Here is a 23,483-nt window from a genome sequence, read left to right on the forward strand (position 1 = left end):
TAATGTGTATCCCTCAACTAAACAGATCGCTAAAACAGATAAACTGGTCATTATATTGCTGTTTGTGGGAGATTGCTGTGTGTAAATTAACTGCTCCATTTCCTACATTACAATAGTGACTGTACTTCAAAAATACTTAATTAACTGTAAAATGCTTTGGGGCACTCTAAGGATGTGAAAGGCACCATATAAATTAAAGTCTTTCATTTTTATTAATGATGCACCAAAAAACCAAGTTGACTACAGGAGCTTGGAAGTAAATTGTTTTTTGTTATTCGTTCATGGGATGTGGGCATCGCTGCCTTCACCAGCATTATTGCCCATCCCTAATTGCCCTTGAAAAGGTGATGGTGAGCTGCCTTCTTGAACTGCTGCAGTCCATTTGTTGTAGGAATACCCACAGTGCTGTTGGGAAGGAAGTTCCAGGATGTTGACTCAGTGACTGAAGGAATGGCGATATAGTTTCAAGTTAGGATGATGAGTGATTTGAAGGGGCACTTCCAGGTGGTGGTGTTCCCATGCATCTGCTGCCCTTGTCCTTCTAGGTGGTAGAGCTCATGGGTTTGGAAGCTGCTGTTGATGGAGCCTTGGTGAGTTGCATGCAATGCATCTTGCTGCCCCTGCATGTTGGTGGTGGAGGAAGTAAATGTTTAAAGCAGTGGATGGGATGCCAATCAAGCAGGCTGCTTTGTCCTGGATGGTGTCAAGCTTCTTGCGTGTTGTTGGAGCTACACTCAGCCAGGCAAGTGGAGAGTATTCCATCACACCCCTGACTTGTGCCTTGTAGATTGTGGATAGGCTTTGGGGAGCAAAGAGGTAAGTTATTCTCTGCAGAATTCTCAACCTCTCACCTGCACTTGTAGCCACAGTATTTATATGGCTAGTCCAGTTCAATTTCTGGTCAATGGTAACCCCCAAGATGTTGATAGTGGGGGATTCAGCGATGGTGATGCCATTGAATGTCAAGGGGAAATGGTTAGACTCTCAGTTGTTGGAGATGGTCATTGCTTGGCAATTGTGTGGCATGAATGTAACTTGGGACAAGAGACTTGTTATATAGGACAAGAAGCTACTAGACATTCAAGTGGTATTTTATTAAATTGTGTTGGGTCTTTTGATCGGCTGAGACCTTTTTTATAATCAAGTGATGAACTTTGCCATTTTTAAGTCTTGTTCTGCTTGTGTTTTCCCTCCACATTTTCAAGATCATCTTCACCCTGATGGACTTAGTTCCAATTTACACTTTGAATATAACTGCAATTTTTCTACCCTATCCCAAAACATTTTGAATGAATTAAGGCATGTTTGATTCTACACTTTTATTCTCCTTTCTCATGAAAAATGAATGGGGGGTAAAAAGCTGAAAAAACTGTCAGTACTCAAGATATTCTCGGGTCGATTAGAGTGGAAATTTAAAAGAAGAAAATACTGAAGACTTGATGCAGACTGAATATGAATTCATTTGATAGGTGATTCGGGTGTCTGGGGCTTAAAGAAAAATTTCGCTTTACTGGAGCTCCTGGAACGTTTGCAGAATGGCACTGCCAATCACCATGGAGCATCTGAAGAGGTTCTGGGAATATCAGGAGAGGTATGTAACTATGACTATCATAGGTGGAAAAATCTAGGATTTGAGGAAGATAATGATGCCAGAGGTGGAGGTAAGAATTTGAGGAGGAAATTGACTGGCATCAAGTCATCATGAGTGACAGGTCAGAGGAGAGGGAGGTTGAAGCCAAGAGTAAGTTGGTTGCTTTTTCCATGGGTGGAAAGTGACAATGGATGGAGTTTGAGACTTTAGTAATGAGAGGCTTCAGGTTGTTAACTGCCAACTAGGTTCATTTAAAGTACATTTGTCACTAATTTTGGGAAGAATTAAGATTAAAAGGATTATCAGCGCAATGGTGAACATCGGGTCTGCTGGGATACTAGGTAGATAAAAATAGATAAAAAGGAGGTATTAGAAAGGTTGGTGGTACTTAAATTGAATATGTCACCCAATTAGAATGTGATGCATCCTGTTGCTGAGGGCAGTAAAGATAGAAAGTTCAGAGGTGCTGGCCACAATCTTTGAATCCTCTTTCGGTACAGGAATGATGCCAAAGGACTGGAGGGTTGCAAATGTTATAGCTTTATTCAAAAAAGGGGGAGAAAGGCAAACCTGGCAACTATAGGCTGACCAATCTAATGTCAGTGATGGGGAAGCTATTACAAACAATAATCTAGGAGAACATTAGCAACCATTTGGACAGGCATAGACTAATAAAGGAGAGCTAGCATGAATTTGCTTAAGGGAAAAGTGTTTGACTGACTTGGTTGAGATTTTCTTAATGAAGTAACAGAGGGTGGATGAGGGCAGTGTGGTTGATGGACTTTAAAAAGGTTTTTGATAAATGTTAGCAAAATTAGCCCGTGGGCTAAAAGTGGCGGGGGTGAGGGGGAAGGAGCTTGGATACAAACTTGGCCAAGAGACGCATGTGGTGATTGGCAGTTTTCTGGACCAAGGGGAGGTATGCAGTGGAGGTCCTGAATGTTCAGTGCTAGGACCACTGCTGTTTTTGTTACATGTTAATGACCTGAACCTGGGGATAAGGGGTATAATTTTGAAATTTATAGATAACATGAAACTTGGAAATGCAGTGAGGAGGCTAATAACAGACTTCAAGACAACTAAGACTGGTAGAAGGGTTGGATACTTGGCAAATGAAATTCAGTGCAGAAAATAGTGATGCATTTTAGTAGGAAGAAAGAGGATACAGTACATGGTACAGTAAATGATACAGTTTTAATGGGGGTGCAGAAGAAGAGAGACCTGTTTGTGTACAAATCTTTGAAGGAGACAAGACTGGTTAGCAAAGCAGTTAATAAAGCATATGGAATCCTGGGTTTTATAAGTAAAGGCATAGAATACAAAAGCCAGAAAGTTATGCTAAACCTATCTAAGAACTCTCGTTTGGCTCCAACAGGAGCATTGTGTCCAATTCTAGGCACCACACTTTTTAGGAAGTATGTGAAGTCTTTGGTGAGGGTACAGAAGAGATTTGCTCGAAAATTCCAGAGATGAGGGATTATAGTTATGTGGATTGCCTGGAGAAGCTGGGGTTCTGCTTAGAGCAGAGAAGGTTCAGAGGTTTGATGGAAGCTTTTAAAGTTATGAAAGGTTGAAATCAGGTGATTGACAAAAGAACCAGTAGTGACGTGAGAAAAAAACTTTCTTACACATTGAGTGGTTATTATTTGGAATGTACTGTCTGATAGGGTGCTGGTTACAGATAGTAGCTTTAAAATAGTTGAACGAGAGGGATAAAAAACAGCAATGATGGGAAAAGAGCTGAGATGCAGGACTGCCAGGATTGCTATTCCAAAAAACTGGTGTAGACCCAAAGGAGCCATATGGCCTCTTTCTGTGCTGTTCTCTCCTATGGTTCTCTACGTGGTCTTCTGAACTCTGACCCTGATTTAAGTTTAGGCAATGTAGCAAAATTAATGATTGGACATTGTGGTACTGCTGATTTCAGAATTGGCAGCAGTTAGTGCCAAGTGTGACTGTATGCTATTTATGGAGGCTTTCAATTTTCATCTGCTGTACTTTGTGGATGGATGGGGAGTTTGGCTCCTTTTTGTTTCCTAGGTAAACCTGTGATGTTTTTCCTAAATAGAGCTTTGCTTCACAAAAAATGGGAGTATATGTTTTGCCAGAACAACAGAAAGAGGTGTTAGTTATTCATTTATGATGCATCCATTAAATGTAGTGCAAAGTAGCTTGAGGTATAGCACTAGGTACAAAAGCAAAATACTGTGGATGCTTGAAATCCGAATTAAAAACAGAAAATGCTGGAAATACTCAGCAGGTCTGGCAGCGTCTGTGGAAAGAGAATTAGAGTTAGCGTTTCAATTTGATGACTTTTCATCAGAACTGTTTGTCTCCACCTGCTGCCAGCCTTGCTGAGTATTTTCAGCATTTTCTGTTTAGTAATGATGTAGTGAACATTTTAGAGCTCTTTAATCCAGATCATGATAAAATTGAAGTGATTTGATATCATCAGCCAGCAATGTTAATGTGTAGTGCTGTACTTTGAGTTTCTACCTGTGTAGTAAACTGGACAGAAAGCATATTAGTGTCTCTTGACAGAATATGAGCTAAGTCTATTTTTTATGTAAATTTTTCTAAAGCGTATTATCCGCTGTGATGAAGATGAAAACCACGTTGCATCCATGTATTGTACCGTGTGCGCAACCCATCTTTGTGCAGACTGCTCCCAGCTAACACACTCTACACGGACTTTGGCCAAACATCGACGAGTACCTCTGGCTGACAAACCACATGAGAAGACTATGTGCTCTCAACACCAGGTGCATGTGCTCGAGTTTGTTTGTTTAGAGGAAGGATGTCAATCAAGTCCCCTCATGTGTTGTGTATGCAAGGAATATGCAAAGCATCAAGGACACAAGGTACTTGTAATTTTAGCTAATATGTTAAGTATACAGCCTGCAACGTTGATTTTTTTAAGGTCTTGTCATCAGAGAATTTAAAATGGAACAGAGACATTAGTATTTTGAATTTATTATTTATTTTGTATAGGATTTTAATCATTGGATATGAGCATGTGATGCAAGTTGAAAGCAGAATCCACTGAGACATGGGTCCATCTATTGTTTATATTCAACTTTAACATCACTTTCTTAGTACAGAGAGACTACCTTTCAAAAAGAAAGGTTATTTGAAAGTTTCTCCCCTCTATCCCTCTAAACAGTTGACCATGGTGTTTGGTACTGGCAAAGAGTTTTTTCTGGAGGGCTGACATACCCCCAACTGATGACATTGCAGTGCTAAACTCCCTTTACCTGTCACCTTTTTAATCCTCTCACAACCTTCAGTATCCAGGGTTCAAATAAAAGTATAAATTGTATTTTACACTAATGTATTTACCCTTACCTGTTCAATTAATTTTCTTGCTTTCAGTATCATTGTAAAAATTTAAAGGTGGGGAAGTGGAACTGTGAATTGTTGAGAATCAACAGGATAAAGTGGCGTTTTCCCATGCTGTAAAAATTGATGATTTTCATCGAAACTTTACTTCTTTCCTTTGATGTCTCTGAGCGACTGGAGATTATAATTAATCCCTATATGCACTCTGAGCATGCACCCTCAACTGAACAATCTCATTTTAAAGCAGAATACTGTGGATGCTGAAAATATGAAATAAAAACAGAAAATATTGGAAAAACACAGGTTATGGCAGCAACTGTGGAGAGAAGAAACAAGGGTTAATGTTTCAAGTCTGTGACCTTTCATAAGAAGTGGGAGAAGTTAGAGACGTAAGAGGTTTTGAGCAATTGGAGGGTAGGACAAGGAGAAAAAGGAGGTCTGTGGTAGGGTGAAAGTCAGGCGAGATTAAACGACAGAAGAGTTAGTCCCCTAGGACCAAAGGGGATGGAGATGGAACAAGAAAAGAAACAAAAGACATGCTTAGAGCAGGTATACTGCTGATTGAAAGAAAATAAACTGAAACAAACAAAGGAAACAAAATGGGGGCAGAGATTATGGTCTGAAATAGTTGAACTCATTGTTGACTCTGGAAGGCTGTAAAGTGCCTAATCAAAAAATGAGCTTGCGTTGAGCATCACTAGAATAGTGCAGTAGGCTGTCACACCTTTCACTGTCCAGTTGTCCAATTTCAATCCTTTGCCATTCTTCAAATTTATAAATAGGTTTTTTTTCCACTTCAGATTAACTGTTTTCCGACAATCTCACATATTTCAGCATACATCTGGCCCACCCCAATCACTGGCTAACCCATAAGTTTTGCATGTGCAAGCCACCCATGTTTTATTGCCAAAAAGTTACTTTTAGGTCGATCTTCTCACAACTAAATTGTTTCAATTATTTCAGTTTTTTTACTGGAACATTTTTTTTCAATATCTCAATCCCCTGCCCAATCACAGAACTTGCTTTCTGGACCTCACTCAAGACCTAGTTCCCATTTCTTCCATTAAATCACATGCTGGCTGTTTTGCACATGCACAGCAAACTTTTTTTTCCTTCCAAACAACAAAACAGCACCAAAAGAAAGCTGTAGTTGACCTGGAACGTGTGGTTTACAAGGAGTTACAGTTGTGTTGTAAATAGTAGTTCACAGCCATTTAGCTGAATTTGCTGATTTAAAGCAATGATCAGGTTTCAGCTGAACATCACAGCCATGCTTGAAACTATGATGATCGACACCAGAGGAGATTAGCTCATATATAGATATATTTTGCGGTCTTCAGCAGTCAAGGTGAACATTTTTGGAAGAACATATCGGTGATGACACATGCCCATAAAATAACTTTGTCTTTAGTTGAAAACTGAATCAAGTTAAACTCTGTAGCCAGGAGTGATCAGATTAGACATTATGACTTAAGCACTCCATCAAGACATAGCTTTGATCAAAATGTGATGCATTAGTTTTATTTTAGCTGTCTGAGATTCCTGGAATGTGGGGAATCATGTTCGTACACTTCCTAGCAATTGGTTCCATGTGATAAGGCAGAAAAACACAATTTGGTTTCCTACTTGATTGAAAAGCGATTGTTGATTTAAAGAGGTTTCAGAAACTTAAAAAATGGGATTGAAAAGGAGATGATATTTTTAAAAATAGTTTCTCGTTAATAGTCAAGGACTGTTGCTGTATGATGACCTGCCAGTTAATGTAATCTACATTTTTCATGTTACTGTTTTTATAATTCCAGAATATACTCTTAGAAACTGAAGCAAATCAAATCCGTGCATCTATTTTAGATATGGCACACTGTATCCGTACTTTTACAGAGGAAATCTCAGACTATTCTAGAAAACTAGGTGGGATTATTCAGAAGATTGAAGGAGGAGAACAAATAATTGAAAGCAGAATTGGAATGGCTCACACAGATCATGTAAGACTAACATGTTTTCCTTTGGGACTTTCCTTAGAGATCAAGGCTATAAATTGCTCAGTATAATATTGATTTAGTTTAATCTGCCTCACCATTATTTCCCAATTTGCTTCACTGAAGCACTATTGATTATTGTTGCATCTAGTTAACATTTTTTAAGAAACTCAGCTTGTGTTCTCTAGAAGTTTACTGGATAAGAAACATTTAATATTTTTGTTTCATGGGCTGTTATGAAATTTCTTGTATAATGTGATCACTGATCCTAGATAATGGTTTATGTCTCCCTTGAGTAATATAACCGGATCATTCCTGAAGATTAGCTGTGACCAGGTTGGCTATCTGAACAAAATGAATAAGCACAATATTCAAATATCTAAAATAAAGTAAATGAGCACAAAAATGTTGCTGCTTTTATATTGGTTTACTGTTGCCCTGCATAATGACACTGGAGGCATTCTGAACCAAGGAACACTACTTTCACTTCGCTATCAGAATAGACTTTACTTTAGTCACACATAGCGCAAGGAACCGGGGATATGGGAGGAAAAGAAAAGGGTAACTTCCAAAATGATACATTTTTCTATTGAGAGTCAATAAGTGTCAGAGAGAAATCCATTTTTGATTAGTTTTCTTGCTACCTGATAACAAAATATTGTACTTTTGTTAATTTGGAGTTACTACACAACATTTATAATACATTTATAATGCCACATTAGAGCCTACAATACACCTGTTATGAATATGGTTCATATTAATTCTTATTTACCTCTCTGGTAGGTTCCGGGCAGTGCTGAAAATGCACGTTCCTGTGTTCGTGCCTATTTTGCAGAATTGCATGAAACTCTCTTTCGGCAGGAGGAAATGGCATTAAGCGTAGTTGATGCTCATGTGCGGGAGAAATTGATATGGCTGAGGCAACAACAAGAAGACATGACAATTCTATTGTCTCAGGTTTCAACAGCTTGTCTCCACTGTGAAAAAACATTACAACAGGTGGGTGATGAGACCATGAAACAGTATTTTGTCATCACCTTTAATATGTAACTCTTATTCAGGACACAATTAAAACTTCCAGGATAAGATTGGCATAGTAACACCTGTATCTCCTGCCCACATTTATATGGCTCAAAGATTGTAATATAGCAGTTCCCTTAGAGGAAGAATCGTGCCTTTTAAAAATTGTATCTTGTGATTGGCTCTCGAGCATCCTTTAAAATGGCATAGAGGATACATCAAGCCCCACTGCATAGATACCCTTCTTCTGATCTCTCAACTTGTAGAAGCATTACTAGAAATTAAAATTAAGCATGGCCAAAGAAAAGTGAAGGAAGTGCATTGAAGCAGGAGGTATGATTAAATAGTAATAATAGAACAACTATTTTAGCTGCACTGAAGTTCAGTGGTCTGTATGACTGGGTAATCCTAGAAATCGTAAATTTCAGTCAGTCTGCCCGTTTGCAGGTATAATCGAATACAAATTTTAGTTTAAGACCAAATAAGAAAGTTAGTAACTGTCAATTTTTCACAAAACTAATTTTCAAAAATCTTGGTGGCTTCCTATTAATGTTCTTTAAATGTAAAACGTGGTAGATATTTCTTCTAATTTAAGTAGATATTATGTAATCTATTTAATAAAAAAGGAACAAGAGAAATTAAGTAAATTTCTAATAGAAAGGAAGACTTGCATTTATATAACACCTTTCACAGCCTTAAGATGTCCCAAAACACGTTACAGCCAAATAAAGTACCTTTGAACTGTAACCGCTTGTAATGTTTTTCATTGGAACTAAAGACAGTGATTTAAAAACACCAGTGAAAAGTACATTTAAGAGTATAGCCTCTTTATCCAAATTATGTTTTGTCCGTTGTTATGATCTCCATAAAGACTGATAACTGGAAGAATTATATGTCAAGATTTCACATTTTAAGACATTCACAGTATCGTGACTTTAGAACAATATTAACTAAACACTATCCTTGTAGGCAACTTATACTTTAAACCACAGAATAGAATGCACCGCTGCTTATTCTTGGCCCAACCAAAGAAATACACTTCAAAAGTATACTTTACAATGTTCTTGATGTAGACATTCAATTTTCCCAGAATCAATCCAAAGTGATTCTTACTCCCAAGGGCTTATTCTTGTTCTTTTCTTTTTGCAGCCTAGTAACTTGCAATCTTAGAACTGTCTCTGTGAGGTTTTCTCTTCCCAGAGACACTCTCTCTTTGCTAAACTAGGAGACTCTTCCAGCCTTGTTTAAACTCCCCACGAATTTGGCCTTTTCAGTCCAAGTGAGAGTTTCCACCCACATTCCTGGGAATCATAGAGGCTTTTTTGGCCTCTAGCTATCCCCCCTCTCCTGGATCCAGGCAGACTCAAAATACTGTGATATTCTAGGAAAGCCTGTAACCTGATCTTTACAATGGCTTCCTCTGCATCCTTCCCCAAGGCAATGTGAATCACATGGGCCTTACATCTAGGTAGAAATGTTAATTAATTATCCTCGAGAGCCAAATTCTCTTTCTTCTTGGAACTCGAACAGTTTAAAGCACAACTGTTTACAACCTGACATTCCCTACACTTTTCTGGGACTTTGGAGACTCAGTCTCCACTGTCAACACATAGGCTGCTGCTATTGTCTCCAAGAGTAAATACCTTGCACCTTCTTCCCAGTAAAACAATCGAAGCCTTCCTTTGAGCTCTAACAATCCAACCAACCAGGCTTACTGTCAGGCAAACTTCAGAATAGGTCACATGATCTTCATTTTACCTTTAAATTTAAGACACTGTCCCAAAAGATCATAATCTTAAAAACCTTAATCGTAACACCGTCCAAGTAGCGTTTGCAGCCAAGAGAATGGATGGGTGACTGTTACAGGCCTGATGCTAATGCTGTTGTAACACTGCTTGTACATACTCTTGTTTCCTTGCTCTCTGCTTTTTGATATTTATTTCCTGGGCGGCCCTCCTAAGTGGCATAGATTGGAAATTCAGTTCATCAACGATTGTAATTTCAAGCCTTTACCTTATTTGGGAGTCCTGTGAGTCAGAAGGTTGTGGATTCAAGCCCACTCAAAAACTGGAGTACATACTCTGGACTGCCACTTCATTGCGACAGTGAGGGAGTATTGCACTGTCAGAAGTGCCATCTTTTGGATGAGACTTTAAATCGAGGCCCCATCTACCTATTGAGGTGGATGTAAAAGATCCCACGCCAGTATCAACCATTGGTTCTGTCAGCCAACTTCATCAAGATATTTTGTCTGACCATTCACCTTAATTGCTATTTGTGGAACCATGTTGTACAAAATGCCCCCATAACAACAGTGACTGCATTCCAAAAGGTAAACCATTAGTTTGAAAGTGCTTTTGAAAGTCTTGATGATGTAATTATGGTGCTGTATAAATGGAAGTTCACTCAAAATTAATGTGCAACAAACTTAGTTGCATCATTGAATTAAAAACAGAGGACTTTGTAAAATCACAGGATGTCAATCAGTCTGTGTTTAAAAAAAAAAGTAATGATGTTATGATGTTTTAGGTGTGTAAGAATAAAAGATTGTTTTTGCATATTGTGTATCTTTTGACTTTTCTCAGTAAAGCCGTGTGTTGATACAGGATTAACTAATGTTTTCATAGTATTAAAACAAGTTATGCTGCACCATGATGCTTCATTTGTTTTTTAGCATAATGAAATGCAATCCTTGCACTGGCAATTGAGTTTGGTATGCTTGACATTTTTCCCTGGCTAGGATGACTGTCGTGTGGTGATGGCAAAACAGGAGATAACTCGTTTGCTGGAAACGTTACAGAAGCAACAACAACAATTCACAGAACTCTCTGATCACATTCAGTTGGATGCTAGTATCCCTGTTACCTTCACAAAGGTAAAGTACATTTTCCTGATCATTCAGTGGTTCCTTTGTGGCTTAATGTGCCTTATCATCTTTTTATCTAGTTGCTTTGATTGCCAAAGAAAAGTTGTCATTTTTTTTTTTGGCACAGTACTGCAGACGCAATTATTTGGCCTGAGAAACCAGTAAAAGAAAGTACAATGAAAATACTTAATTTACTTACCCCAGTTAACCATCTTCAAATAAAACAAACAAGATGAATATTGAATAAATGCTTCCTTATCCTTTAAAGCACAATAAAAATAATCTACAATTACATGTAGCTTTAAGAAGCTCAAGCTGGGCCTTTCAAACTGTTACTTTCAAGGCTAGGTGGTCTCTTATGGAAAAAATGATTTTTATTTAAAAAAAGAACTCCCTTTGTTAATTGATTTTGTTCTAAAATAGGTTTATTCCACACCCGCCACTTCTTCAATATCTCACTTCTCAATTACTACCTTCACGTTATGTATTGTTTGTAAAAAAAATTAATGTTTTTGTCCATTTTTGGCTTTTTTACCTTTTAATTCAACCTTTTATTTCAATGCTTTATCAATTTTATTTTGTCTTATTTCTTTTTTCTATTGTCTAAGTTTCCTCTAATTAATTAAGAAGTGAGATATTGAAGAAGTGGTGGGTATGGAATAAACCTATTTTAGAACAAAATCAATTAACATAGGGAGTTTTTTTTTATATCATTTTTTCATAAGAGGCCACCTAGCCTTGAAAGTAAAAGGCTTTGATCAAGGGTTAGCTTTTAATGCAGTCTTTTTGAAACATGATCAGAACCAAATTACATTTGTTTAATTGATCAAAATACATGGGGACTACCCCCAGCTCAAATCAGCTCAGTTCGGAGCATTTTTACCTTTTGAGCCAGATACGAACATATGAAATAGGGCAGAAGTAGACCATTTGGCCCCTCGAACTCGCTCTGCCATTCAATAATGTGTTTCGAATTCCACATCCTCATCTACCACTGATAACCTTTGAGTCCCTTGTCTAATGGGAATCTATCTACCTCCGCCTTAAAAATATTGTGACCTCGCCTCCACCGCCTTCTGAGGCAGAGGGTTCCAAAGTGTCTCAACCTTCTGAGAGAAGTAGCTTCTCCTCATCCCTGTCCTAACAGGGTAACCCCTAATTTTAAAACAGTGCCCCCTAGTTCTGGACTCAACCACAAGAGGAAACCTCCTTTCCACATCCACTTGGTCAAGACTGTTCAGAATCTTACATACTTCAATCAAGTCATGCCTCACTTTCCTAAACTCCAGTGGAAATAAGCCCAGCCTGTCCAACCTTTCCTCATAAGACAGCCTACTCATTCTAGGTATCAATCTGGTAAACCTCCTCTGAACTGCCTCCAATGCATTTACATCCTTGAGTAAGGGGACCAAAACTGCACACAGTATTCAAAATGTGGCCTCGCCAATGCCGAAGTGCCACTTTAAGTCTTGATTGCACAGATGTAGCCTGACACTTGTGTGCAGTATGAGGTGGTATTGTATTGTCAGAGGTGTGAGGTCTATCCTTCAAGTGAGATAGAAGCCCCATCTTTCTATGTAAGTAGGCATTAAAGATCTCAGAACATTGTTAGAAGAAGAGGAGGAAGTTCTTCTCCCTTGTTCTGGTCAACATTCTTCCCTCACCCAGCATCGCCACAAAGAGATTAAGTGATCATTCATCATTGCTGTTGTGACACCTTACTGTGTGCAAATTGACTACATTTACTTGTATAATGAATGATTAGAATTCACATATCTGACATGGTAGCATATGGACCAATAATCTAGAGTTGAGAGTTAAAATGGTAATTTGTGAATCTGAATTCAGTTAATGAAATAAATTTGAAATGAGCTACTATGAGGCTCTTGGTTGGGCATAAACCCATTTGGTTCACTGTTCCCCTTTAGGGGAATTTACCCGGCCTGGCCTGTTTATGATTCTAAATTCACAGCAATGTAGTTGGCTCATAATTGTCCTCTGAAATGGCTGAACATACCATTTAGCTTTATCAACCAGTACAAAAAAAAATTAAGAATAAAACTGGATGAACTACCCAGCTTTAGATTTGTACATGATCCAGTCATGTTGACTCTGTAAACTCCTCTTTGCAAACATCTGGAGATTTGTAAAAGGGCGACCCCTAATTTCAGAGAGCTGTCCCACAGATTAATCAAGCCACAGCCTCATAAAATCTTACCTTTCAGCCAGAATCCTGCATGTGCCACCAGCAGGACAGACCCACCAGACCTGGTGGCACAGTGGTATACATTGACTCTGGACCCAATAAAGTCTTGCAGCATCAGATGAAACACAGGCAAGGAACCTTCTGATTAACACCTACTGCCCTTCCTCAACTGTATGAATGAAGTACTGATTCTTTGGCAGCAAGGTACACCAAACGTACTCTGGAAACTTCATTGTCCATCACCAAATGTAGGCCACTAGTGCCTGAGCTGGCCAAATCTTGAAGCAGAAAATTGTCAGACTAGACGTGCAAGGCAGGTGAGGAGGAAACCAACATAAGGGAAAACCTATGTGGCCTCATCCTCGCCAATCTACCTGTCACAGATTCATCTGTCCATAACAGTGACCGCTACACTGTGTGGTGATAGGAAATCCTGATTTCATACCGAGGACACCCTCTATTATATGCTGCTGTGCTAAATGGGATAGATTAACAACATTTCTGAAAGCGTCAGTGAGGCACTATGGGCCATCAGGAGCAAAACTGAAGATACGTGCATGCATGCATGCCCCTGTTTTCGTCTTAATGAGACTACCCAGTGCAAGAAGCTGGCTATGCACAGATATTCCATTAGAGGGAACATTTGTGTGGCATGATGAAGAAGCTACTGCACAGGACTATGTGTGTGCTGAACAGCAGAAGTAGCATGTTATGGACAGAGCTAAATGATCCCACAACCAACCGATCAGATAAAGGTAAAAGCAAAATACTGCTGAAGAGTCATATGGACTCGAAGCATTAGCTCAGTTTCCCTCTCCATAGATGCTGCCAGCCCTGCTGAGTTGCTCCAGTATTTTCTGTTTTTTAGATCAGACCATGGGTTTGAAGTCCTGCCATATTTTTTTTTATTAATTCAAGGCTTCACTGGCCAGGCCAGCATTTATTGCCCATCCCTCATTGCTCTTGAGAAGGCGGTGGTGAGCTGCCGGCTTGAACCGCTGCAGTCCATGTGGTGTCGGTACACCCACAGTGCTATTAGGATGGGAGTTCCAGGATTTTGATTCAGCGACAGTGAAGGAACAGCGATATATTTCCAAGTCAGGATGTTGAATGGCTTGGAGGGGAAATTCCAGGTGGTGATGTTCCCATGTATCCCATGCCGCTCTTGTCCCTCTAGATGATAGCGGTTGTGGGTTTGGAAGGTGCTGTCTAAGGAGCCTTCGTGAGTTTCTGCAGTGCATCTTGTCGATGGTACACACTGCTGCTACTATGCATCAGTGGTGGAGGGAGTGAATGTTTGTGGATGGGGTGCAAACAGAAGCAGCTTCATTGGCTAAGGCACATCTGTGGGATGGAAGACTGTTAGCTGCCCAAGAACTTTCTGTATGATAAGATAACCAGAGCCAGGTGACCAGTAAAATGTCCAAAGCTTCATTTCAGGGATGTTTGCAAGCATGACATGAGGGCCCTAAACATCAGTAATTGCATGTGGAAGTCACTAGCTGCTAACAGAGGAAAATGGTGACCTCCTATGGGCTGGCATGCCCATGACATGATGATTGGCTACAATGGCTTGGCAACAGATGCCAACACCAAAAACTACAACCCACAAAGACAATTAGTAGCTTGATGTGTGGCATTTGTGACAGAGCCTGTCTCTCAAGGATTAGCCTCTTCAGCCATCAGCAAATACCTTATCTGAAATGGATTGTTTAATGTCTGTCCATCATCTTTTGTAGATGCTGATGACAATTGGGAATCGGGGGAGGTGGGGGGAACCTCTGCACTAGTTGGAGTCATACTTAGCACAAAGAAGATGGTTGTGGTTGTTGGAGGCTAACCAGCATCAGCGGCACCATCATAAGATCCGAAGTGGGGATGTTCGCTAATGCTCTTCAACTCCTCAGATATTGAAGTCCACCCCTGCATGTAGCAAGAAATGGACAGCATTTAGGCCAGTGGCAAGTAACATTCAAGTGCTAGGCAACGACCATCTCCAATAGAGAATTTTTAACCATCTCTCTTTGATGTTCAGTGGCATTATCATTGCTGAATCCCCCTACCATCAACATCCCTGAATAGAAACTGAACTGGACCAGCCATATAAATACTGTGGCTACAAGAGCAGATCAGAGGCTGGGAATTCTGTTGTGAATAGCTCATTTCCTGACTCCCCAAAGCCTGTCCACCATCTACAAGACACAAGTCAGGAGTGTGATGGAATACTCTCCACTTGTCTAAATGAGTGCAGCTCCAACAACACTCAAGAAGCACGGCATCATCCAGGATAAAGCAGCCCACTTGATTGGCACCACACCCACCACTTTCAACATTCACTCCCTCCACCACCAATGTACGGTGGCAGCTGTTTGTACTATCTACAAGATGCACTATAGCCAGGGCTACTTCAACAGAACCTTCCAAACCCATGACCTCTACCACCAAGAAGAACAAGGGCAGCAGATGCATGGGAATGCCACACCTGCAAGTTGCAAACCATCCTAATTTGAAACTATATCGCCGCCATTCCTTCTCTGTCGGAGAGTCAAAATACCAGAACTCCGTCCCTAATAGCACTGTGGCTGTATCTATACATACAGCATTTCAAGCAGGCAGCTCACCACCACCTCTTTGAGTGCAATTAGGGATGGGCAATAAAGGTTGGCCTTGCCAACAATATTCACATCTCCTGAATGAATTTTTAAAAAAGTGACTTTTTTTTTCTCCTTACCCTTTTCCATTCTTTTAAAATATTGTTCATATATAATTACTTTCAAGTGTAGACCCTTCATCAGAACTGGAAACATGAACTTGCCTCTTCTCTCTACAGCTGCTGAATGTTTCTGTTCTGGTAACAAATTATTACAGTTGAATTATTACAGTGGCAAATAATCAAATATTTGTTTGACTATTAAAGTCAATTTTGTCTATTTAGCAGAAAGAACGAATGGGTGGTGTGAAATGTTATCAAAAAGGCAAATTGACTTTGAAATTGAAATTCTATATTGTGAAGGAATGAAGATAAATTCAAATTGTATTTTTCCTCAATAGGATAACCGTGTTCATATTGGGCCCAAGATGGAGATACGTGTAGTCACTATAGGGCTGGATGGAGCAGGCAAAACAACCATTCTTTTCAAACTGAAGCAGGATGAGTTTATGCAACCTATTCCTACTATAGGTAATTTACATTGGCTCAAAGTGCTCGTTATTGCTTTGTTAGTAACAGTAAATGTTCATATGCTCTATCATTCAGAATCATTAATTAGTATATTTATTTTCATACAGTAGGAAACTATATTTTCATGAGCAGCCCTGCTCTATTACGTTCCGTCATTGAAAATGCTGAGTTTAGAGCTGTTGAGTATAATGACATTTTCTCGATACTATGTTAACCACATCTATTTGGCTTTTCCCATCCACAGCAGTTGAATAAACGAGGACTCTCCCTCTCTCTCTCTCTCTCTCTCTCTCTCTCTCTCTCTCTTGCTTGCTTTCTTGCTTGCTTTCTAAACTCTCTCGCTTTCTAAACTCTCGCTTTCTAAACTCTCTCGCTTTCTCTCTCTCTCTCTCGCTTTCTCTCTCTCTCTCTCGCTTTCTCTCTCTCTCTCTCTCTCGCTTTCTCTCTCTCTCTCTCTCTCGCTTTCTCTCTCTCTCTCTCTCTCGCTTTCTCTCTCTCTCTCGCTTTCTCCCTCTCTCTCGCTTTCTCCCTCTCTCTCGCTTTCTCCCTCTCTCTCGCTTTCTCCCTCTCTCTCGCTTTCTCCCTCTCTCTCGCTTTCTCCCTCTCTCTCGCTTTCTCCCTCTCTCTCGCTTTCTCCCTCTCTCTCGCTTTCTCCCTCTCTCTCGCTTTCTCCCTCTCTCTCGCTTTCTCCCTCTCTCTCGCTTTCTCCCTCTCTCTCGCTTTCTCTCTCTCTCTCTCCCCTCTGCCTTTGTGCCTATGTGTCTCCCTTTCAATTATTATTTTTCAACCCAGTGTCTTCAAAATTGAAGCATAAGTTCCAATTTATGACTTGAGTTTTAGGATGACTTTATATTTTTGTCAACATTATCTTATGAAAATGTAAAATTAACACACTTTTTTCCCCCTCCAATGCAGGTTTTAATGTAGAAACTGTAGAATACAAAAATTTAAAGTTTACTATTTGGGATGTAGGAGGCAAGCATAAACTGAGGCCACTTTGGAAGCATTATTACCTTAACACACAAGGTAAGACAATATCTGTTTGTGTGAACACTTTGTTGGTATACACCTAGATGATTATGCTGTTGCTGGTACTAACTCTGTGCCCTACTTGTTACAGGATATGCTCTCCCTAAATTTAATTCCCTACAGTTGCTGCATTTTTATTCCTTTACTAGATTACTGCTTTGAGATGTTTCTTTTGATGGATTTTGCTTTGAAAATCTTTAAATTAAAAAATGTGAAAGATTTTGGCCCAAATTTTGTGATCAATATTAGAGGAACGATGTTCACCGTTCAGTATACTTACAGCTGCCTACAGACCTATCGTGAAAGTTTTAGCATCAACTTTCAGGATTTATTTCCTTTTCAGCATGGTACCCTCTACAAAGGGGATCTCTGGCATGTGTGAGTAGGGCAAACAACATATCTCCTCAATCAGTTGGGCTAAAGAATTTTCACTGAGACAGGAAGAATCTAAACCGGGAAGTATGAAAGAGAATATTTAATTAAATGCAAAATTATGTCCAGACAGTGAAATAAAGAGAAAGATAGATGAGATTAAGAGAACAATAAGAGACAATTTTTTTTTAAGTTACACGTTCAACAATAATTAAATTTTGAAGGAACGAAACTCCACACTTGCAGAATTAAATTTGCAGAGCCAGAGGGGTTATTTAGGAATAATTAAGACTCGGTATGCAATTAAAAAATCACTTACACCTGAATGTACCAACAATAACTTTTTCTAACTTGTTGAATGGTTAAGTACTGCAACTTCGTGTTTGAACGGTGAATCTCTGAGAGGTACCAGTGTAGCGAAGTGTGTAAATGTGTTGAAGAACCCTGGCAGAAACCTCTGGATTTCCATGTTTAACTAAGCATATGTGGATATTGGAATGCTGTCTGATTTACTGTTATAACAATGAGTGCTGATAGTCTCATCCTTATTCCTATCTCAAAATCTGGGCCCTTATGTTATTCAAAAAGATCTTTATATTACTAATTACTTTAATAATGACACGAAAAGCTAATAATGGGATGTCTAGTTTGGCTATCTATCCGGTGGCCTCCTGAGATGCTGAGTGGAGAAATGAAGTGCCTCCTACCACCGATTTTAGTGGGCAGGTTAATGTGATGTTTCATGGCCGCAACCACACTTGGGATTGTCCCTCATGTTCCACTCGTGGATCAGATGGTTACATTGTCCATGCCCTGTTACAGACTTGATTAAATGATGGTCGAAGCCAGAGTCCTCTGCAGTTGGGTCAGTAACGAGGTGTTGATTCTTTATGTTGCATGTGTCTCATTCCATCCATCTGGATAGTCAGTGGATACCACATGCATGAATATTAGCTGCTGTTTCCCAGAGTGGCAGATGCAATTTTAAGTGCTTTCTTTCTGGTTTTTCAACTCTTTGTGAGTGGGAAGTTTAATAATGCTCATGACTTCTCTCATCTCAAGAAGCATGATGGCACCGTGACGAATGGCAGGCAGGGTAATGTGAACTTAAGTCCCTGACACTGCCCTCATGGTAGCGTTTTGCTGCATGTCCACAATTTTTGTGTGGCAGCTGAAGGGCCAAGAGCTTTATTCTGCAGCAGAGTAAACTGGGGCCACTGTTGCAGTGCAAGTATTCTGCCTATGCTCTCTCATGACATTCCAGAGAGATTCTGGACCAGGTTCAACATGGTTTTACTGGCTAAAGTGGTTGATAGAGAAGTGGGAATGGTGTATGTAAGCAGTTCAATGCCAAAAACAGCAAAATTGATGTTTGTTCATTATCCTTATCTGAACCTCAAGACTAATTGTTTGCAGTTGATCATTCTCTTCCAGCACTGTTTGAATTATACATAAGCATTAAAAAACAAATCAAGTCTGACCAGTTCCTGTTGTCTGGAGAACGCAGATGTTTGTGTTTTGCCCATTACATACAGTATGAACTTATTTTTTGTTCAGCTTTAATGCTATGGATTTATTATAACTATTACATAACTTTTAAGTGTATTTTGTAAGCTGCTTCAAAGTTGGCATTTCACAAAGTGCGCTATGTTGTATGTGTGTTTTCTTAGGCTCTGTTGATACCATTGAATGATAAAATCATCTGATTTTTTCTTACTCAAATCCTTCTGACTTTGCTTACAGTCTTCAGTTAACTGCTGCCTACTTTTTGTGTCTGTCCCTATATATCTCTACTCCTCTGGTTCAAAAGCTTGTCAACACAGATTGCTTCATATATGAATAATGCCATCTTGGGCAAGGTTTCAGAAGGAGGCCAGTGAACATGGAACTATGCTCTATCGAAAATCAATGCTTTCTGAAGGGAAGAAAATGGGAATTGCCCTTTTGATGGGTTTGATATCTTAAGTGTGTTGCTTATAGTAATTTTTATTCTTTGTGCTTTTATTCCTTCAGCAGTTGTATTCGTAATTGATAGCAGCAACCGGGACCGATTGATGGAAGCACACAGTGAATTGGCCAAGTTGTTGGCTGAAAAAGAGTTAAGAGATGCTTTACTCCTCATCTTTGCCAATAAACAGGTATGTCAATAGCAGTTATCAATTACCAAGTCTCAAGTTTTACCACTTCATTTTGACTGGCTGGAAACAAAATTATTTTCTAAAATGTGTAATACTCGGTAACAAGATCAAGAAAATTTAAGTGAATAAACTTAATTAAACTTAATGGTCTATCACTGACACTTCCCTTCCCTTCCTTGACCTTTCTGTCTCAATTTCTGGTGATAGACTGTCCACCAATATTCATTACAAGCCTACCGACTCCCACAGCTACAGCTCCTCACACCCTGCTTCCTGTAAGGACTCCATCCCATTCTCTCAGTTCCTTCGCCTCCGTCACATTTTTGTTCTGATGATGCCACTTTCCAAAACAGTTCTTCTGACATGCCTTCCTTCTTCCTTAACCGAGGTTTTCCACCCACGGTCGTTGACAGGGCCCTCAACCGTGTCCGGCCCATCTCCCGTGCATCTGCCCTCACACCTTCCTCTCCCTCCCAGAACCATGATAGGGTCCCCCTTGTCCTCACTTATCACCTCACCAGCCTCCGCATTCAAAGGATCATCCTCCGCCAGTTCCAGCATGATGCCACCACCAAACACATCTTCCCTTCACCCCGCCTCGTCGGCATTCCGTAGGGACCGTTCCCTCTGGGACACCCTGGTCCACTCCTCCATCACCCCCTACACCTCAACCCCCTCCCATGGCACCTTCCCATGCAACCGCAGAAGGTGCAACACCTGCCCCTTTACTTCCCCCCTCCTCACCGTCCAAGGGCCCAAACACTCCTTTCAAGTGAAGCAGCACCTCACTTGCACTTCCCTCAATTTAGTCTACTGCATTCGCTGCTCCCAATGCCGTCTCCTCTACATTGGAGAGACCAAACACAGACTGGGCGACCGCTTTGCGGAACACCTTCGGTCTGTCCGCAAGCATGACCCAGACCTCCCTGTCGCTTGCCATTTCAACACCCCACCCTGCTCTCATGCCCACATGTCCATCCTTGGCCTGCTGCATTGTTCCAGTGAAGCTCAACGCAAACTGGAGGAACAGCACCTCATCTTCCGACTAGGCACTTTACAGCCTTCCGGACTGAACATTGAGTTCAACAACTTCAGATCATGAACTCTCTCCTCCATCCCCACCCCCTTTCCGATGCCCCTTTTTTCTAATAATAATTTATATATTTTTAAAATATATTTTTCTCTTCCCACATATTTCTTTTATTATTTTAAAATTTATTTCCATCCATTGTTTTATCTCCACCTTTTAGCCTATTTCGCCCGCCCCCCCCACCCCCACTAGGGCCATCTGTCACTAGCTCATCCTGCTTTCTACCCTTAATGGCACCATTAGCACATTCCTTAGCTAATATGACCACCATCAACACCCCTTTGTCCTTTTGTCTATGACATCTTTGGTAATCTCTTCTTTGCCTCCACCTATCACTGGCCCTTTGCCCAGCTCTACCTGTCCCACCCCCCTCAAACAGCTTATATTTCACCTCATTTCTATTTTTCTTTAGTTCTGATGAAGAGTCATATGGACTCGAAACATTAACTGCCTTCCTCTCCGCAGATGCTGTCAGACCTGCTGAGTTTTTCCAGCTATTTTTGTTTTTATTTCAGTTTGCCAGCATCCGATGTATTTTGCTTTTACAAACAAATCAGTTTCTTGAATTTAAAAAAAGGGATTACAAGTAGAACTAATTGTCACTCCAGGTTGTGAGCAGGGTTTCCAAAGAGGCATAGTAGGATTTGAAAATATTTATTATTAATTTTATGCAACGATGACACAGGAAAGAGGAATCGAATTGATAGTTTGGATTGACCAATTGTCATTTGCTCAAATATGTTTTTTTTAAGCAACTTAATTTCCATTTGTTGCAATTTGTTCAACAGGATGTGACTGGAGCACTTGCTGTAGAAGAAATAACAGAATTGCTCAGTCTGCACAAATTGTGCTGTGGTCGCAGCTGGCACATTCAAGGCTGTGATGCCCAGAGTGGATTAGGATTACATGAAGGGTTGGACTGGCTCTCAAGACAGTTGGTGGCAGCGGGTGTGTTGGACGTAGCCTAATACTACTGCAACCAGAAGCTTTATCATTAGTTTTGCCTGTAAATAACTGCTTTGCACGTCTCTCTGTGACATCTTTGCCTTGTGTCGTATTTGAAGAATAGTAGCTGAATTTGGTTTAAGTAAGCAGGGACATACAGTAAGTTTGTAAAACAGATTTGAAATGTATTAATGTAATTGAGTGTTTCATTTTGAGAAAATAAGTTCAATTAACTTGTCTGTTGCATTAGTTTGTTATTGTGAATAGTGCAGGTAATCATCTTGTTGTAGCTCTAAATTAGTTCAATGTGTTGCTACTTAATACTTTTTCCTTAATCTAGTTTTTTTTTACAGTGATGCTGTTAAAGTTTTGAACTTAAACCAAGGTATTGATTTAACGCTAAACAAGTAATCTCTTATGGAGCAAAATGTATTCATTTAACTATGCACAATACTATGTCCATTGAAGATGGGTGTGTATTGTGCTTTAACCGCACATTCCTGAAATCCTGAACTGTAAGACAGCTTTATGGCTGTTGAATGCCTGCTAATTATTGTTGAGTACTTCCATGTGCCTCACTCTTAGCAGCCCGAATGCTTGTTAGCTCAGTAATAAGCTTACCTTAACATTACAGAAATTCATTGTTCGAAAGCAAATGGGTAAGCACTACTTATTCAAAGTACTCTTCAGTTTATATACTCCAAATATCAGTCCGTTTGTATTGTGTTGTGATTCACAAAGTCAGACCTCTTCTTGCCCAACTCAGTCTCACGGCAGCTCCATAGAAAATAAGACCATGTCTTTAAATCTATGGGAGTCAGAGCAAAGTACTCAGCAGTATCAAGTGGAGTATTTTTGAATAAATAGCACTCCCATGCATTTTCTTTAAATATACATCCCATTAACATGCACAATGTTACATTTACTATTTAAACACATTTTTGTCTAAGCTGAATTAAAGAATATACTAAATTCTTAGTGTACAGCATTGTTCCTGACTTGTGTTTTACATATCTGGTAGAGTTGCAGGCAAGTCATTTTCCTTTCATCCTTCTCAATAGAGGGTAATCAAAAACAGCTGTGCAACTAGGAATTGACAGCATCCGCAGTGGATAGCACTGTCATCTCTGAGCCAGAATGTTGTGGGTTCAAGCCCCACTCCAGAGACACAAGCACATAAACTACTAAAATTTGACAGCTGGAGGTGCCAATCTATGAAGATGATATCTCAAGTTAGGTAGTTTATAGGTTCTAGTCTGCGTTGCCTTAAACTCAAAGCTGGATACGTAGGACTGACAGGCAAATTGAGTTTTTATGCAGTTTAGGAGTGAGAAAAATATTGACTTCAGACTACCACCCTAATCTTTGTCATCCCTGAAAAATGGGCTTGCTTACACAATGGTAGGTATGTAACCCTTAGCCTGTGCCAAGAAATGAATATACACTGAATAAAAGTACTTTCAAGGTCAATAAAATATTCAGTTGTTCAAAGCAAAATGGTGCTTGGTTGATATAACATTAAATCTTTTTTTTTATGGGATGTGGGCATCACTGGCTAGGCCAACATTTATTGCTCATTCTTAATTGCCCCTCCACCTGGTGCTTTTAGGAAGGGAGTTCCAGGATTTTGACTCAGCACCATGAAGGAACGGCAGTATAGTTCCAAGTCAGGATGGTGTGTGGCTTGGAGGGGAACCTGCAGGTGGTGGTGTTCCCATGCATCTGCT

General features: G+C 39.9%; 1 protein-coding gene across 5 annotated transcripts in view; it reads left to right on the plus strand.

Moving 5' to 3' along the window:
- Positions 1–23,253, plus strand: part of trim23 (tripartite motif containing 23) — a 270,598-nt gene extending 247,345 nt beyond the window's left edge. For 3 of the 5 annotated variants that reach the window (XM_078548932.1, XM_078548897.1, XM_078548924.1), the window contains 9 exons: positions 1,470–1,591; positions 4,174–4,452; positions 6,733–6,915; positions 7,693–7,908; positions 10,670–10,804; positions 16,053–16,182; positions 17,098–17,208; positions 19,597–19,721; positions 21,600–23,253. In XM_078548932.1, coding sequence (XP_078405058.1) covers positions 4,216–4,452; positions 6,733–6,915; positions 7,693–7,908; positions 10,670–10,804; positions 16,053–16,182; positions 17,098–17,208; positions 19,597–19,721; positions 21,600–21,779 — 1,317 coding nt within the window. In that variant the 5' untranslated portion in view covers positions 1,470–1,591; positions 4,174–4,215 and the 3' untranslated portion in view covers positions 21,780–23,253. The remainder of the gene's footprint in view (positions 1–1,469; positions 1,592–4,173; positions 4,453–6,732; positions 6,916–7,692; positions 7,909–10,669; positions 10,805–16,052; positions 16,183–17,097; positions 17,209–19,596; positions 19,722–21,599) is intronic. The other 2 variants (XM_078548906.1, XM_078548915.1) reach the window with 2 other exon arrangements.
- Positions 23,254–23,483: the final 230 nt, after the last annotated feature.

This window comes from Cetorhinus maximus, chromosome 1 (assembly GCF_964194155.1).
Source record: "Cetorhinus maximus chromosome 1, sCetMax3.hap1.1, whole genome shotgun sequence".
Classification (NCBI taxonomy): domain Eukaryota; kingdom Metazoa; phylum Chordata; class Chondrichthyes; order Lamniformes; family Cetorhinidae; genus Cetorhinus; species Cetorhinus maximus.